Raw genomic sequence first — 16,304 nt, 5'->3', positions numbered from 1 at the left:
GAAGTAATTGGAAAGTTAAATCAGCAGTCTACCAACTTAATTTCACCTTCTAAATCCTTCTCCGCTCTCTCCTCCTCTCCATTCTGGCTTTAGCCACGGTTTGGATCTGGTCATCACTCCCACGGGTCACCTGCCCTCAACCTCCTAGGTTCTCCCTGCTGCTGGTCTGACTGCATCCCCCTACAAGTCCTTGTCAGAGCCTGTGTGTCCAGCAGTGCGTCAAGCTCTGGGGATACGGCAATGAGCCAGCAGACAAGATTCCTACCCACCGGAGCCTAAATCGGTGGTAGAGTGATCTAGACAATAAACAAGTGAAAATCTTGTGTTGAAATATAGTATGCAAAGTGCACAAGTCTCAACTGTACATGAGCTTAATGAATTTTCTCATGAACCCAATACCCCTGTGCAACCAGCACCTGCATCAAGAAATGGTACTCACTCTCCTGACTTCCAGGAACAGATTCGTCTTTCCTGGTTTTGAACTTCATATAAAGGAATTATAGGGTCTGCTCTGTTGGGTCTAGCTTCTTTTGTTCAACCTCCTGTTTGTGACATTCGTCTGTGTTGCTGTGGATGGCAATAATCCACTCACTGTGGAAGGCTTTTAAGTGAGGGGTGCCGTGGTCTGATGTTGAGTTCTAGAAGGCTCCCTTTGGTTGCTTGTGTGGAGAACGGAATGTAGAGGGACAAGCGTGGGTTAGCAGGCAAGAGACACGGGGTGTGGGTATTTTGCAGGTAGATGCTGTAGATTCTGTGGATAGATTGTATGGGACATGATGGAAAGGAAAGGCTCAAGGATGGTGGGGTTCATAGTTCAGATTCCTAGATTTCTGTTTTGAGAACATGGGTTTCACGGAGATGGGAATCAGAGTAAGGGACAGATTTTAGCATAGATCGGAGGTTTCTCCCTTTCCTTCTTTCCTTCCTTCCTTCTTTCTTTCCTTTTTTTTAAAAAAAATTATTTTTAAGTAATCTCTACACCCGATGTGTGGCTTGAACCCACAACCCTGCGATCAAGAGTTGCACACTCCACCGACTGAGCCAGCCAGGCGCCCCAACTGGAGATTTCTAGTTTGAACATGTTGTGACTGAACTACCACATTAATGTAGACTAACATCGTCTACCTGGGACAGTTCAGGTTACATCTGTGGTTCTACTTTTGTTCCGAGGAGTGTTTGGATGGTAAATTGTATGTTCATCCTACCTACTCAGCATCCATGTGGATTTGTCAAATAGGCTATTGGGTATCTTGGTCAGGAATACACACTTGGAAGTATCTGGGAGCATACAGATGCATTGAAAGTCACGGAACTAGGGGAAATCACCTAAGAGGAGATGTCGATGGTGAGGAAAAGGGGTCCCTGGATCGAGCCAGCAAAGGAGACAGAAAAGATGCAGTGTGTGAGTGAGGCAGGGGTGGCAAGGGGTTGGTGGGGAGTGGAGTGGGGAATGGGGGTGTGTGGAGAGGCAGGGTTTCAAGAAGGAGGAACCATCTGCTCTGCTGCCTGTTGTCAAGGGAAGAGACGTCACTTTGGTGGTCAACATGAAGGTCACCCGTGAACTTGGCTACAGCTGTTTCGAAAGAGAGGTGGGCACAGAAGCAAGTTTGAAACTGAGGAGGGAATGGAGCGGGACACCTCTCACGGTAATCGGAGGAGAGAGAAATCTTTCTTCATAAGTTATCATGAAATCATTGGGACAGACAAAAGGTGCAATGAATTGCATAATGCCATTAAAATATTCTCAATATAGCGACAGCTTTACAAGTCCTTCCACGATCCCTCCTCTACTCCCATAACTGTCATCCTGAATTTGGTTTCTATTATTTTCATGTATTTCTTTTACTGTGATCACACGAATTTTTTTTATCCTTGGGTAGTATATAGTGTGTGTTTTTAAGCCTTATGTAACTGTGTCATGCAGTTTGCATGTTTCTGCAACTTGTATCACTTCACCCTCTGAGACAGGTCTGTGTTGATACAAATGACTTCCCTTCACTTTCTCAGGGCTGGAAGACTTTTCCATCTCTAGTCTCCCGTTGATGGACATGCATCTACTTTTTTTTTTTTGTTTTTTCTTTAACGTTTATTTATTTTTGAGAGACAGAGACAGAGCACAAGCAGGGGAAGGGCAGAGAGAGAAGGAGACACAGAATCCGAAGCAGGCTCCAGGCTCTGAGCTGTCAGCACAGAGCTGGTTCGGGGCTCGAACCCATGAACCTTGAGATCATGATCTGAGTCACCCAGGCATCCCATTACTTTGTTTCTTTTTGTCACTATAAATAGTCCTGCTGTAACATTCTTGACCATACATACTTCCTTGTGCACACATGTGGAATCTTGCCAGCTTGCATGTTTAGGATTGGAATTGCTGGGTTGCAGTTTGGGTCTTCCCATCTTTAACTGCCAGGGCTGCCCCCTATGGTTATGCACAGCTTTGCCATTTGTTGCCACATTGTTCTTCGAGGTGGTTGTATCAATTTACATTCTCACGTTCTCAACAGCAGGGCATTAAGAGATCCTGGTTGTCCACATCCTCACCAACACTGGGTCTTGTCAGATGTTTAAATTTTGCTGATCTGGGGGCGCCTGGGTGGCTCAGTCGGTTAAGCGGCCGACTTCGGCTCAGGTCATGATCTCACGGTCCGTGAGTTCGAGCCCCGCATCGGGCCCTGTGCTGACAGCTCAGAGCCTGGAGCTTGCTTCAGATTCTGTGTCCCCCCTCTCTCTCTGCCCCTCCCCTGCTCATGCTCTCTCTCTGTCAAAAATAAAATAAATATTAAAAAAATTTTTTTTTTAAAAAAAGAAAGTTTCTTCAAAAACAGAAATTGTTTTTCACATTTAATCCCTAATGTAGCTAGAGCTACTTTTTGTGAATGGTGTGAGATAGTGATCCAGTTTTAACTTGTCCACATGGTGTGAGATAGGGATCCAGTTTTAACTTGTCCACATGGATACTTGCACCCTTCCTGCGTTTCCATGCTTAGCTCCTTCTTATTCACCCTTCAAGACAGCTTAGATTCATATATTGCAACCACATTGCCACAATACCCTTCAGAACAGTGCTGTCCGATAGAAATACAATGCAAACTACATACGAATTTAAGATTTTCTAGTAGCCACATTAAAAAAGAAATAGGTGAAATTAATTTTAGTAATATATTGCATTTAACCCAATACATATAATCAGTGTAAAAACTACTGAGATACTTTACAGTATTTTTTTTCATATGAAATATCCACAATCTGCTGTGTATATTACACTTATAGGATATCAGACTAGCCACATTTCAAGCGCTCTGTGGCCACATGGTTAGTGACTATTGTACTGGACGGCGGGGTTGTAGAGCCTGCTATCACAGAATGTGTCACATTATGGTGGAACAATCTGTTCTCGTACCAGCCTCTTATTATTAGCCAGTAAGTTTCTGGAGTGTGGCACTGAGCCTTATACATCTATATCCTTCTCCTCCTCTGCATACCTAGCCAGCGACTTGCACAGAGGTACTCAACTTTTTTTGTTGAAAGGCTTGAACTCTGACTGTTGAGAGAGTTTTCTTATATAAAGCTGAACCCATTGGAAAGTTCTACCCAGGGGCTCTAGTTCTGCTCCCTGGAGCCTCACAGGAGGTGATGGTGTTTTCTGGAATTTTCTCTTTCTCCAGCTAAATATTCCAGGGCGTTCCCTGTTCCTTCCCTGATCTCTTCTCTGGAATTTTCTCTTCCTCCAGCTAAATATTCCAGGCGTTGCCCGTTCCTTCCCTGATCTCTTCTCCGGATGACCACTGGGCTCTCGGCCAGCACTCATACCTGCCTGGAAAGCGTTTTGTTACGTTATTTCCCATGTCAGTAGTTTAGGTTCACAACCACATTGCAAGGTCCTAAACATCCCAGCTGAGCAGGGCCCAGGTGTTCCCCCATCTAGAGGACCTGTATTGTGCCTAGCAGGTGCCCAGCACACTCTTGGCCTCCCCTCAGGACTAACGGTTCTAGCACAGCCCAGTTCTTCCTCTGGTCGGATATTTCCCCCACTGCCCTTTCGGATCTTTAGAAATCACAGAATTCCAGGGCTGAAAAAGCAGACAGACATCCCAGTTCCATTTCTCCATTTTTCAGCCAAGGCAAGGCAGGAGCTGGGAGAGTTGTCTTGCCCCAAATCCCAGCTAGTGCCAGAGCCAAGGACCAGGAAAAACCTAGAGTCCTAGCACTGGGCAGGGTTGTTCCACCCCCCCCCCTTCTCTGCTCTAGCCTGCCTCCAGGGCCTCCTCCTGCAAGTCTCTTCCTTCCTCGGGCCTGTCTCCCACCCGAGTTGGCCAGGGTGCCCTCTGGGGGTGGGACCGCAGGCAGGAGGAAGGCCAGGGTCCCAGAGGACGGTCTGGTGGAGTCGGTGTGGGAATGTGTGTGTGTGCGTTGGGGGTGTGTGGTGGAAGGGCAGCAGTGGGTTAAAGTTAACACCAGGCAGTGATGCAATCACAGAATCCAAACTGAGTGCAGGTCGCTTTAAGAAAGGAGTAGCTGTAATCTGAAGCTTGCTGGGCGCTGGGTCGGGAGGCGGCTGCAATAGCTCTTGTGCTTGCTGGAGCCCCTCCGTGTGCAGAGGCTGGCACGGAGCTGCGGTGCACCCACAGGTAAAGCAGCTCCCTGGCTGGTGCGAGTGTCAGGGGAAGACTGGAGAGGCTCCCCGGGGTTGAGACAGGCAGGGAGCAGAAAAGAGGGGTGTGAGGGAGAGGAGGTGGGGAGCCAAGAGCTCCTGCAGCTTGGGCACGGGGGTGAGAGGATAAGAGAGGGCAGAGGGGGTTGGGGGTAGAAGGCCAGGGCCCAGTTATCCTCAAACCCCACTGCACCACTGGAAGAAGAGGCTGGAAAGACCTTTGAATGAAGTGGGTGGGAAGCAATGGAGGAGGGCGGTAGTGGAAAGAAACAGAGGGCTCAGCTGCTGGGCCGGGTCTGAGCAGCACCTCCAAGGGGCTCCGCAGACCTAAGGGAAGGAGGCTGTCCCGGAGCACTGCTTCCCTGGGGGTATTTACGAGGCAGCCCCCCAACCCCATCCAGCCCAGCCTTGGCTTGGGCTCAGCTCCCTGCTGCTTTTTCAAAATCAATTGGTGCCGATTTCAGAGGTAACTTCCTACACCGCCAAGCAGCTGACCTGTTGAGCCCTACAGAAGACTGGGACGAGGGACGGCTGGGTCCTTCTATCCAGTCGCCATCCTTCCTCTTCGGCCAAATTAGCTTCCAGTAAAGGCTGGGATGGGAGACCAGTGGGGCTTTGGCCTCTCGCAAACAATGACCACTCTTTAGTCCAGCCAGCGTATGGGGTCTGGAGAGATTGGCTGCCCACATCCTTTCTGCTCCCTGGGGTACACCACAGCAAGGAGCGGGTCTGGGCCAAACAAAAGCCGCAGGCTTCCCAGAAATCCCATCACTGTCTGGCCCATGCCTGTCACCAGGAGTTCAGGGTGGGAGGGGAAGGGGGCCAGACAGTTCTGCTTCTAGGGCTGGCCCTTCTGGGGCGTGGGGAGGTGAAACTCATGGGCACTGTGGCCCCACTCATTCAGGCTCCCAGGCTTCAGAAGGAAGGCTTCCCGGGGACTGGCAGGGTCCCCATGGGTGGAGTGGGCCTGGAGGGGACCCTCAGAACCTCTCTCCCAGGAGAGAGGGTGGTGCCCTTCCCTGTGCTGCCCAGGAGGTCCACTGCCATGTGGCTTTAGGCTGTGTGGTGCTGGAAGGAGGAGGGATGGTGTTTGTCTCACAGCTGGATTTAATCTGAAACACATGTATTGGCTCAAATTTATCCTCCCAGCTTGAAGGCAAGATCACAAAATCCCAGTTCCTTGTGTCTCTTGATTTGAGTAAATGTGGCAGCAAGGAAGGCCTGACCTTGGCCCAACGGGGAGCGTATCTACCTCCTCCCCATGCCCTCCCCTTCCTGGTATGACAGGAGTCTGGCTTGGATACTGCCCTTTGGACAGGATGGCATCATTGTCCCTGTGCCCCTGGCCAGGCAGCGGCTGCCTGCCCTCAGCCCACAGAACAATCACCTTGGACAGGGCAGTGAGTGGGCTCAGAGGGCCCCCCAACCCCACACAGACTCTTTCTCTCTGCTCTCTCAGTGCCCTTGTAGGGGGCTCTCAATAATCTCTCCTCTTCCCTCATCCCCAGGGCTTGAGATAGAAGATTCAGAGGTGCCATTAATAGTACATGTCCCAGCGACTGGCTCTGGGCCGGCTGGGGACCCATGTGCCTTTCACTGCCAGGGTCCCTCACTTCTCTTCAGCCCACCCACATGGGGACAATGATCACATGGCCCCGGAGCTTAGGCTGATTCTGTAGGGACTCCCGTGGGGAAGGTCTGACCTTCAAGTGCATTTGAACTGTAAACGTAGCTTCCTTAGACACTATGCCAGGATGCCCCCCACCTCCCCCGGCCAGAGGGACTAGAGCTAACGGCTTATCCTTTAGCCTTGCTGCCTGTGAATCTCGTGGAATTTTGGGTCTCTGATAAACCAGTCTGCTGAGGCTCAGGCGAGAAGGCTCCGCCAGCTCTGGGGTGGGGCTGGCGGGTGGAGAGAGCAGCTGTGAGCCTGGATGGTGTTAAAGGTTTCGATCTGGTACCACAGAAAGCTTTTCCTGTTGCCTCAACGTAAGATTTCTCCCTGAGCGCCAGCCGCAGCTGTATAGGAGGGCAGCTGGCTGAGAACGAGGGTCTGTGGGACTCACCCTGGGATGGGGCTCACCCTGGGACGCAGCTCCTTATCAGAGTTTGGGAAGACAGCCAGGCTCGCTCCCACCCGCAGTCCAGCCATGAGCTGGGCAGACTCTGGAGGCAGCCTCTTTCATTGCTTTTCATCTCTACGGTGTTGTCTGGTGGATTATCTGGCTTGATTCTAAGGACTTTGGCCAAAAATCACACACCGCACTCCCGCTTTCCTATTTGTTCTGAGAAGTCAGGAAAGTATGTGTGTTGTGCGTGTGGGAGGGTATTTCTGGGTATATGAGAGGATGACAAGGAAAGTGCTCAAGACCCTTGGCCTGTGCGTGTGTCAGGAAGGTGAGGGGCAGGGACGGCAGATTATAAATGGTTGACTTGGCAGTGTGGACAGAGGGAGGTCACAGACCAACCAGAGGTCCTAGCTTCTGAGGCCTTCTCCCACTTTTTATTTTTTATTAAAATATTTTTTAATGTTTATTTATTTTTGAGAGAGAGACACAGACAGAGAGTGCAAAGGGAAGGGGCAGAGAGAGAGGGAGACACAGAATCCGAAGCAGGCTCCAGACTCCAAGCTGTCAGCAAAGAGCCCGACGCGGGGCTCGAACCCATGAACCGTGAGATCATGACCTGAGCTGAAGTTGGACACCTAACCAACTGAGCCACCCAGGTGCCCCCCTTCTCCCACTTTTTGAACAGAGGGCCTCTTAGAAGATCCTACCCGTGACGCCCCCTTAGCTGCCTTCCGCCCCTCCCACCCCACACCCAGACTCCCAGGGGTGAGCTCACGGATGCAGCAAGTACAGGAGGGTGAGGGATGGTGGCACGCATACAGCTCTGGACCCAGATTTCCTGTTTCCCTCGTGGTCCAGGGGCCAGAGAGAGTGGGTCCAGAGGAGGCCACTGCTGGGGAGGTGAATGGACTTGGGGGGCCCTACTAAGAAACCGGTTGTTTAACCTGAAGCAAAGAAAGCCCTGAGGGTGTAAGAGCTATTTTTGAGCTGGTGGCTGGAAGAGGACCTGTCTCCCTAGGATGAAGGGGCGCCCTGGGGTTCCAGGTGTAGGGAGACCCACTTCAGCTCAGGGATTGCTAGAGAGCTCACCTGCCTTTGCCCTGTTCAGGTCTATGGAGACATTATCCAATTTAATCATCATCACAATAGGTAAGAACTATTTGATCTCCATTTCACAAGAGAAGACACTGTGATTTAGAGAGGTATTAAGACAAACAGATTTGTACCCAGTTGTTTGACCCTAGGGCCAGTGCTCCTAACTAGGAGACTAAGAGCTCTCAACAGAGAACTGGGAAGGGAATGAGTCCCTTATGCGGCCACAGGTTCTAGACCAGAGGAATTCAAGGGGAGAGTCTGAGAACTTCCTGGGGAAAGCAGGGGCTCGACCAGATGCCTCCATTCTCTGTATTCTGTCATTCTACATATGGGACCTTGGTTCTGCCCCCTTCTGACATTACCCCAAATCCTATGTAATGAGCTGGCTGGGTGCCTCTAGGGAAATGCCTTGCTGTGCATTTGTGCTAGGCCATATCCACACAGAGGGGCCCACGACTTGATCTCCATGGCCCTGGAGCTTTGGGTCCAAAGGTAGGTCTCCTGACACAGCAGAGGAAAGCGCAGGTTCACCCTGGGACGGTAGGCCTTGAGGCAGGTGGAGGAGAGGGGAGGTGATGAGAGGGAGGGACCGTCAAGTTGAGGGGCCACTTCCAGCCTGGGGAAGTCAGAGGCGAGGTGGCTGGTCCTATGGAGCTCCTGCTCCCTGTCCAGGGTGGCTGGTGGAGTAGGGCAGTGGGTGAGGGAAACAGCTCACTGCCCCTTGCTTTCTTGCAGGCCCCGGGATGCAGGCCCTCATGCTACTCCTCTGGGCTGGAGCCCTCCTCGGGCCAGGCAGCTGCCAGGACAACGCGGGCAGCCTGGAGGTTAGTGGGGGTGGGGTGAGGTGGGGACGTCAGCAATCCCAGCCCCTCCTTAGCAGGCAGCATGGGAGACGGGACAGACACCCAGGTTCCAGGCCAGGCTCTGGCCTTGACATACAGACATCAGCAAAACAGACAGAAAGCATCTTGCCCTGCCTTTCAGAGAACCTAGTGGAGACAGAAATAAGATCCCAGAAGGTGAAAGGTGAAGGCAGTCTAACAAACCCCAGGGATCAGGGTGGTCCCTTTGGTGAAGGCCTTTTCTCATTACCTTGTGGGACTGTGGGTCTCACTGACTGGGTGAGTTCCTGGATATTTGTGCAGATACCAACCAGGGTGCGGCAGAGATATGAGTGTGGAAGGCCTCAGACTGCAAAGGCAGATGCTGAGAAGCTAATACTGAGTGACAGTGAGGGACCAGGGCTGCACGGGCATAATGACCGAAGCCCTGGACTTCATTGTGAGTTCTGAGTTTGAGTTCTGGCTCTACCTCTCATTTAGCTTGGTTACCTTGTTCTTTCTTTCTTTCTTTCTTTCTAAAAAAATTTTTTTTTATGTTTATTTGTTTTTGGGAGACAGAATGCAAGCAGGGGAGGAGCAGAGAGAGAGGGAGACACAGAATCCAAAGCAGGCTCCAAGCTCTGAGCTGTCAGCACAGAGCCCGACGTGGGGCTCGAACCCGTGAAGCACGGCATCATGACCTCACTGAAATCAGACGCTTAACCCACTGAGCCTCCCAGGTGCCCCTAGCTTGGTTACCTTAGACAAGTCACTGTCACCTGAGTCTGTCTCTATCTTATCGATAAAGTGGGTTTAAAAACACCTACCCTTACAGGGCCATTGTGGTCAGTCACTCACTTTCTACCTACTGAATACCTGCTCTGTAGGGGCTGGGGATGGGCGGAAACATCAAAGACTCAGTTCTTGCCTTCAAGGCACTTGGTCTTTTGAGGCATGGAATACATCAATAAGCAAGAAATAAAGTACCTCAAATGAAAAGAACTAGCACAGAGCCCAGTACATGGTAGGTGGTTCATATGTAAGTGGTAGTTGACTCTGTAAAAAGTTCAGAAAACCAAAAAGCGCCTTCACTTTGGGGCAACGAGGGAAAGTCTGTGGTGGAGGAGATGATATGTGATCAAGGCCGTGAAAGGCAAGGAGGGTCCAGGTAGAGACCTGGGAGCAGTAAGCAAGGGGGGACAGACAGGTAGCTTTTGCTCTGGCCTGAGAACAGAGTTCCTTGGAAGGCAGGAGGCTCTTCTTTCTCTCTTTTTAAAAATTATTATAGGCCTGAGGCTCACAGGTCACCAGTGTTTAAATGTGGTCAACTGATTTCCGTTTGGGGCTGTCTGTCCAAAGCAGAGAGCTCCTGCATGATCAGGGAGCACAGACACATTCCAAAGTTAGGCTACATGGACGGTCCTCAGGCTGGATGGCTGTAAGGGGCCAGAATGACAATCCCACTCAAAGCAACGAGACCAGTCATCCACGTCTCATCTCTAATGGCCCTTTTTACTCAAATCCAGGACTCCCCAGCTCCTGACACCACAGGGGTGCCGGTGGAGGAGGAGGACCCCTTCTTCAAGGTCCCCGTGAACAAGCTGGCAGCGGCCATCTCCAACTTCGGCTATGATCTGTACCGTGTGAGGTCCAGCCTGAGCCCTACTGCCAATGTGCTGCTGTCTCCACTCAGCGTGGCCACTGCTCTCTCTGCCCTCTCACTGGGTGAGTTCTCAGACGCAGACGGCCCCAGAATCCTCTGCGTGTACATGCCTCTCTAAGTCCTAGAGACTCTTCCCCTCAGGAAGGGGCGAAGAGGTGCTTGAGAGACTGGCCTGCTGAGGTCCCCTGCATGTGCACGTACAATCCCTTCCTCGCTTCCCGGAGGCGCTGAGCACTGCTGACTCAGGGGTGAGGCCTCGGGACCACTTATAGACAGGGTGACTTCAACACTCATTCATTCCTTCAAGAAGCTTCTGCATACCAGCCATCCGGCTAGATTATGGGGGTTCAACCGCACACAAGCAGGCGTGGTCTCTGCCCGCCCTCGGCTCACAGCTGAGTTCATATTAGCTGAGCTAATGAGTCTCTATTAGCTAAGACTAATAAACAGGTAACCACAAAACGTTCTGGTAACAGCTGTGATGGAGATGCACAGGGGCTTGTACCCCTCAGTCCTACCCTTATTGCGCTCTCTAGGCCTGATGACCTTAGCCTGCATTAGAAAAAAAACATTTTTCTTCCATTGCCTTCAAATTTCTTGCCAGTCTAAGATGTTTCCAGTATGAGCAGTAAAAGACTAGAGTGTGGTGGCCTGTCCTGGGATCTGGCCTGATCTGGGCCCCGGTGGGCAGTTAGTGAGGCTCCCACCCATGTCTCTCTGGCAGGAGCAGAACAGAGGACAGAATCCACCATTCACCGGGCTCTCTACTATGATCTGATCAGCAACCCGGACATCCACGGCACCTATAAGGAGCTCCTTGCTGCCGTCACTGCCCCCCAGAAGAACTTCAAGAGTGCTTCCCGGATCATCTTTGAGAGGAGTGAGTCACCTTGCTAGCTAGGGATGCCCGAGGAATACGGAGCTCTCTCCTCCACATGGGGGCTTCATTCTAAACACTAGATCACATCTGCCCAGGCTGGGGCTGGCACTGGTGGGCAGGAAGGGGCCCGTGAGCTCAAAGAGGATCAGAAAGAGGAAGTGGCCTGAGGGAGACAGCGGGAGGGTTGGGGGAGGGCGGTAACGCAAAGAGAAATGGCAATGAGAGAAATTCGTTGTTCCCTGTCCAGCGCCCGGGGAAGCTGGCACAAAGTCCCGGCAAGTCACGGGAAGCCACTAGGCAGGAAGTCGGGGCCTGCTGAGTGGTAAACCAGAACCTGAGCCTGGCATGCTCTCAAACAGCAGATGCTGGTTAGCTCTCAGAGCACATTCTCTCTCCATGTCTCCCCAGAGCTGCGGATAAAATCCAGCTTTGTCGCGCCACTGGAAAAGTCCTATGGCACCAGGCCCAGGATCCTGACCGGCAACCCTCGCTTGGACCTTCAGGAGGTTAACAACTGGGTGCAGGCCCAGATGAAAGGGAAAATTGTTAGGTCCACACGGGAGATACCCAGTGAAATCAGCATTCTCCTTCTCGGTGTGGCTTACTTCAAGGGTGAGGGCTCCTCCACCTCTCGTTTGGCCAAGGGTGGATGGTGGGTGTCCGAGGGGCTGGGGAAGGGCGGGACGTCAGAGATGGAGCTCAGCATGAACCCAGAGGCGAACAGCCAGAGGATAACCCGGGAAACACCCTTGCCTGAGAGCTCTGTGCTCGTCACCTAATCCCAGGCAAATGTGGGGAGTGCCTACAAAGCGAAGAGGCTTATGCAGAAAGACCAGCCCAGACAAGAGAGCGCTACCACTCTTGTGCCTGTTTGGGGCGGGCACCGTTAGATTTGGGCTGGAGTCACAGGAGGGTCAAAGCCCAGCTCGGCCTTTCCCGGCTGCAGAGCCCTGCGCAGGCCTCACAGCCTTCCTGGGCCTATTCCCTCACCTCTAACACGGGATGACACACGTCAGAGGCCCTCTGTCTGTATCGTCTCCTATCTTCACATCGACCAGAGCACTGTACCCAGGACACGGCAAGTATTCGACAAACCGTTGTTCGCCATGCGAGGCTGGCCCCATTCAGATAAGACTTGGGTGGGATTTGGACAACCTCCGATGCTTTACAACCAACTCTCGGGCGGTAGCAACAGTGGACCCCTAACCTTGAGAAAAGCCCTCCTTGAAGCACTGATCTCCAGAAGGTCACGTCAGACTAAGGGAGCTTGGTTATCACATCGCTGTACTGCCAAGTGCCTTCACCCCTCTGGGCTTCGGCGCTTTTTCAGATGTGAGGGGGTGATGCTGAGGTCCCTTACAGCTCTGACCTCCTTCGATGCTGTCTCCCAGACACCTCACTGCAGAAGTAGATACCAGTTTACTTTTCCCCCTGGGCTATCACAGGAGGATATTATTGTATAATCCAGACCATCAAATCACTAAAATCAATGTATTTCCTTCCTCCTGAGTCTATATACGGAAGGTGTTCAGATCCTAGACATATTGTGGTCCAGTCTGCACATTCTGGAGCGGTTGCTTTAGCCAGGCAGCTTTCCACAATATGCTTTGGTCTCACACCATGGTCCCAATGCCTGTCTGGTCTCCCGGGGCTCAGGGCACCCCATTTGTTTCATTCCAGGGCAGTGGGTAACAAAGTTTGACCCCAGAAAGACTTCCCTTGAAGATTTCCATTTGGATGAGGAGAGGACCGTGAGAGTCCCCATGATGTCAGACCCTAAGGCCACTTTACGCTACGGCTTGGACTCTGATCTCAGTTGCAAGGTCTGTAGGGGGTAGGGTGAGTGGTGGGTGCCGGGGGGACCAAGACAGGCAGGATGGTATAGTGGAAATAAGATGACCTTTGAGATGTGATAGCTGTCTAAATTCTGTGGGACTTTCAGCAAGTCAACAGCTTCTCTGAGCCTTTCTTCTTAAAATGAAGAAGGACAGGTATTGAAACTTATCCTTTCAGGGTTTGTTGTAAGGATTAATAGATAATGGGAGGGCCGCCTGGCTGACTCAGTAGGTAAAGCCGTCGACTCTTGATCTCAGGGTCGTGAGTTGAGCCTCACGTTGGGCATGGGGTCTACTTTAAAAAAAAAAAAAAGAGAGAAGATAATGCGAAATGGGCCAAGAGTGGACAACTCAAATGTTGGTGTTTTCTTGTCTTTTTTCCCCCATCTTCCTCTCTCTTTCTCCTTTTCTCTCTTTGGGGAGATCTTTTATTTCTAGAATTCAAAGCGAAACTTTAAAAAACTGTCACAAACTCAGGCGCCTGGGTGGCTCAGTTGGTTAAGTGCCCCACTTCAGCTCAGGTCATGATCTTGCACCCTGTTGAGTTTGAGCCCCGCATCGAGCTCTGTGCTGACGGCTCAGAGCCTGGAGCCTGCTTCAGATTCTCTCCCTCTACCCCTTCCGTGCTCTCTCTCTCTCTCTCTCTCAAAAGTAACTAAACATTTAAAAATTAAAAAACAAACTGTCACAAACTCCGAATTGTTGGCATTCTAAATCTTTCACATATACCAGACATCTTTTAATTCTAAATCAGTAGTTCTTAAACCTTTTTCTTTGGGAATCTGAAAGAATGCCCAAAACACTGGAGAGAAAAGCCATATATACCCATGCATACATTTCTGTATGTGGTTTCAGGGGCCGTTAGGACTCCTGATGCTGTTTGTCCCACGGACCTTAGGTTCACAACCTCTGCTCCAAAGACTCATTTTATTACTGCTTCTGTGTTGCTGTGCTCAACGCCCCCACCTTCTAGTCCAGGGCTCTGTACATAACAGATGATCAGTAACTATTGGCAGACAATCCTCAGGAGAAAATACGGACCTGGGATTCAATCCTAGCTCCTTAGAACCACAGGAGAAAATTCTTTCAGCACATAACTTTAGTTGGTATTAGGCTGAGGTAAGAAAAGACAAGAGTCTACTCTTTGGAAGGAACCAGAGTAGATATCTTGCTGCCAGAAAGCAGTGGCCTAGAAGGACAGTTGTTAAATAGATTAGGGGCCGGGGAAGGCATGGCCAGGGACCCAAACAGGAGACGAGAAGGCATCCTGGAGTGTGTGTCTAGCCCTGGGCTCTTGGGCTCCAAAGCACTAACCCCTGTGCTCCTTCTCTGTTGTTGCAGATTGCCCAGCTGCCCTTGACCGGCAGCATGAGCATCATCTTTTTCCTGCCTCTGAAAGTAACCCAGAACCTGACCATGATAGAAGAGAGCCTCACCTCCGAATTCATTCATGACATAGACCGAGAGCTGAAGACTATTCAAGCCGTCCTGACCATCCCCAAGCTGAAGCTGAGTTATGAAGGCGAAGTCACTAAGTCCCTGCAGGAGATGAGTATGTCCACAAGACCCCCTTGCTCTTGGGGTGCATGGGGTTGAGCCTTGGAGCCTTCCACCTTGATAAGCAGAACTCAAGGGCTTCATGGCCCTTGAGTAGGGAAGCCAGGGATGACTGGGGAAGACTGAACTGCCTTCCTTATCAGACACATTCCTCAGCCCCAGAAGCATGCATCTTTTAATAGAACACTGCATCTCAAGACAGGTCTGTTGAGCTGGTTTCTAATCTTAACCTCGCTTGCTGTGTGCTCTTGGGCAAGTCACTTACTCTCTACCCAGCCCAGAGGTCTGTGTTCATACCTCACAGAATGTCCAAAGTGGTGTTCTACTCCCAGCTTGCCTGCCTTCTTGAGAATCAGGACTTAAGAATCAGGAGCATATTCTTCCTCGGGGTGTTGGGTAAGGCAGGGTTTTAACGGAAATCTCTCTCAATCTCTGCAGAACTACAATCCTTGTTTGATTCGCCAGACTTTAGCAAGATCACAGGCAAACCTATTAAACTTACTCAAGTGGAACATCGAGGTGGCTTCGAGTGGAATGAGGATGGGGCCAGCACTGCCCCCAGCACAGGGCTCCAGCCTGCCCGCCTCACCTTTCCCCTGGACTATCACCTTAACCAACCTTTCATTTTCGTACTGAGAGACACAGACACAGGGGCCCTTCTCTTCATAGGCAAAATTCTGGACCCCAGGGGCATTTAATGCTCCAGTTTCAAGTTCAAATATCCCAGAAAAAGAAAAGCCTAGGGGGTGGCTGATTACATATTACACGAAGGCTGCCCCTATCATGTTTCAATGTATACTTTGCAATAAACGTGCTTTATCCTTAACTATTGTTGCCCTGTTCCTCCTATTTTGAGCTATGTTAAGTTTAATATTAAGATAAATAGCCCTTTAGTAATTTTCTGGTACTATAGTTATAGCCTGGGTCTGTCTAAACTCTGCAGAAAGTCACCATTTAAAAAAAAATTTTTTTTAATGTTTACTTAGTTTTCAGAGAAAGAGAGAGCAAGCAAGCAGGGGAGGTGCAGAGAGAGACGGAGACACAGAATCTGAAGCAGGCTCCAGGCTCTGAGCTGTCAGCACAGAGCCCAATGCAGGGCTCAAACCCATGAATCATGAGATCATGACCTGAGCCAAAGTCGAACGCCTAACTGACTGGGCCACCCAGGCGCCCCAGAAGTCACGGTTTATAAGAGTATAACTTACACTCAGTATATAACTTATAACTTATACTCAGTGGGGCATGCTCTTAAATAAACCAAACTTTAGGTTTTAATGCAAGCACAGACAGTCCCCAGTCAAGCTAGTATCACCTGACAACACAGGATAACACAGACAGATAAGGGAGGTAATTTGTAACTTCAGGAAATATTTCATAAAGCATTTAAAGAGAGCTCCCAAGTACACCTAAAATGGGACCTGATATGTGAAAAATTCTAAATGTATTCTTTTTCGGGGAGTATGTCTATTTTACACAGTATAACAGGACCTTTTTTTAGGAACATGAGACATGTCAAGTGTTTGGAACAGAATACAGAACTGTCCTCAGGACTAAATTTTCAAGAAGAAAAATTTATCTCTATGAAACAAACAAACAAACAACAACAAAAACCTAACTGGCCACTGTCTTGCCACAGTGAATTAGTAGAGAGAATTTGGATAAATGAGATTCTGCCTGACCTTCATTCAAATGTTTGAATACAAACTGTGTTCTAAACACTCAGCTTCCTGGGG

The 16,304-nt window shown here is 50.3% G+C and overlaps 2 protein-coding genes across 3 annotated transcripts in view; one reads left to right on the top strand and one right to left on the bottom strand.

Moving 5' to 3' along the window:
• The window catches only part of SMYD4 (SET and MYND domain containing 4), a 64,427-nt gene that overhangs the window by 1,534 nt on the left and 46,589 nt on the right, over window positions 1-16,304 (bottom strand). The window contains exon 11 of one of the 2 annotated variants that reach the window (XM_015081377.3): window positions 3,552-3,814. The exons of the other annotated variant lie outside the window; for it this stretch is intronic. Within the exon in view, the coding sequence (XP_014936863.2) occupies window positions 3,805-3,814 (10 nt within the window). The 3' untranslated portion in view covers window positions 3,552-3,804. Of the gene's footprint in view, window positions 1-3,551; window positions 3,815-16,304 lie in introns of those variants that run through there. 2 annotated transcript variants of the gene reach the window in all.
• Window positions 4,478-15,397, top strand: SERPINF1 (serpin family F member 1). The gene is made up of 8 exons (XM_015081378.3): window positions 4,478-4,628; window positions 8,551-8,639; window positions 10,163-10,361; window positions 11,024-11,179; window positions 11,588-11,791; window positions 12,860-13,002; window positions 14,356-14,566; window positions 15,010-15,397. Exons 2-8 carry the CDS (start codon window positions 8,559-8,561, stop codon window positions 15,267-15,269), a joined length of 1,254 nt encoding a protein of 417 aa, XP_014936864.1. The 5' UTR covers window positions 4,478-4,628; window positions 8,551-8,558; the 3' UTR covers window positions 15,270-15,397.

This window comes from Acinonyx jubatus, chromosome E1 (assembly GCF_027475565.1).
Source record: "Acinonyx jubatus isolate Ajub_Pintada_27869175 chromosome E1, VMU_Ajub_asm_v1.0, whole genome shotgun sequence".
In the NCBI taxonomy this organism is placed as follows: domain Eukaryota; kingdom Metazoa; phylum Chordata; class Mammalia; order Carnivora; family Felidae; genus Acinonyx; species Acinonyx jubatus.
This window is presented reverse-complemented; position numbering and strand designations above follow the sequence as displayed.

Bases quoted from the DNA above. Each gene is read 5' to 3' on its own strand.
- SERPINF1 (XM_015081378.3), top strand. From the start codon at position 8,559: ATGCAGGCCCTCATGCTACTCCTCTGGGCTGGAGCCCTCCTCGGGCCA. The intron at 11,180-11,587 runs GTGAGTCACCTT...ATGTCTCCCCAG, and splicing joins CCGGATCATCTTTGAGAGGA to AGCTGCGGATAAAATCCAGC. The intron at 11,792-12,859 runs GTGAGGGCTCCT...GTTTCATTCCAG, and splicing joins CGGTGTGGCTTACTTCAAGG to GGCAGTGGGTAACAAAGTTT.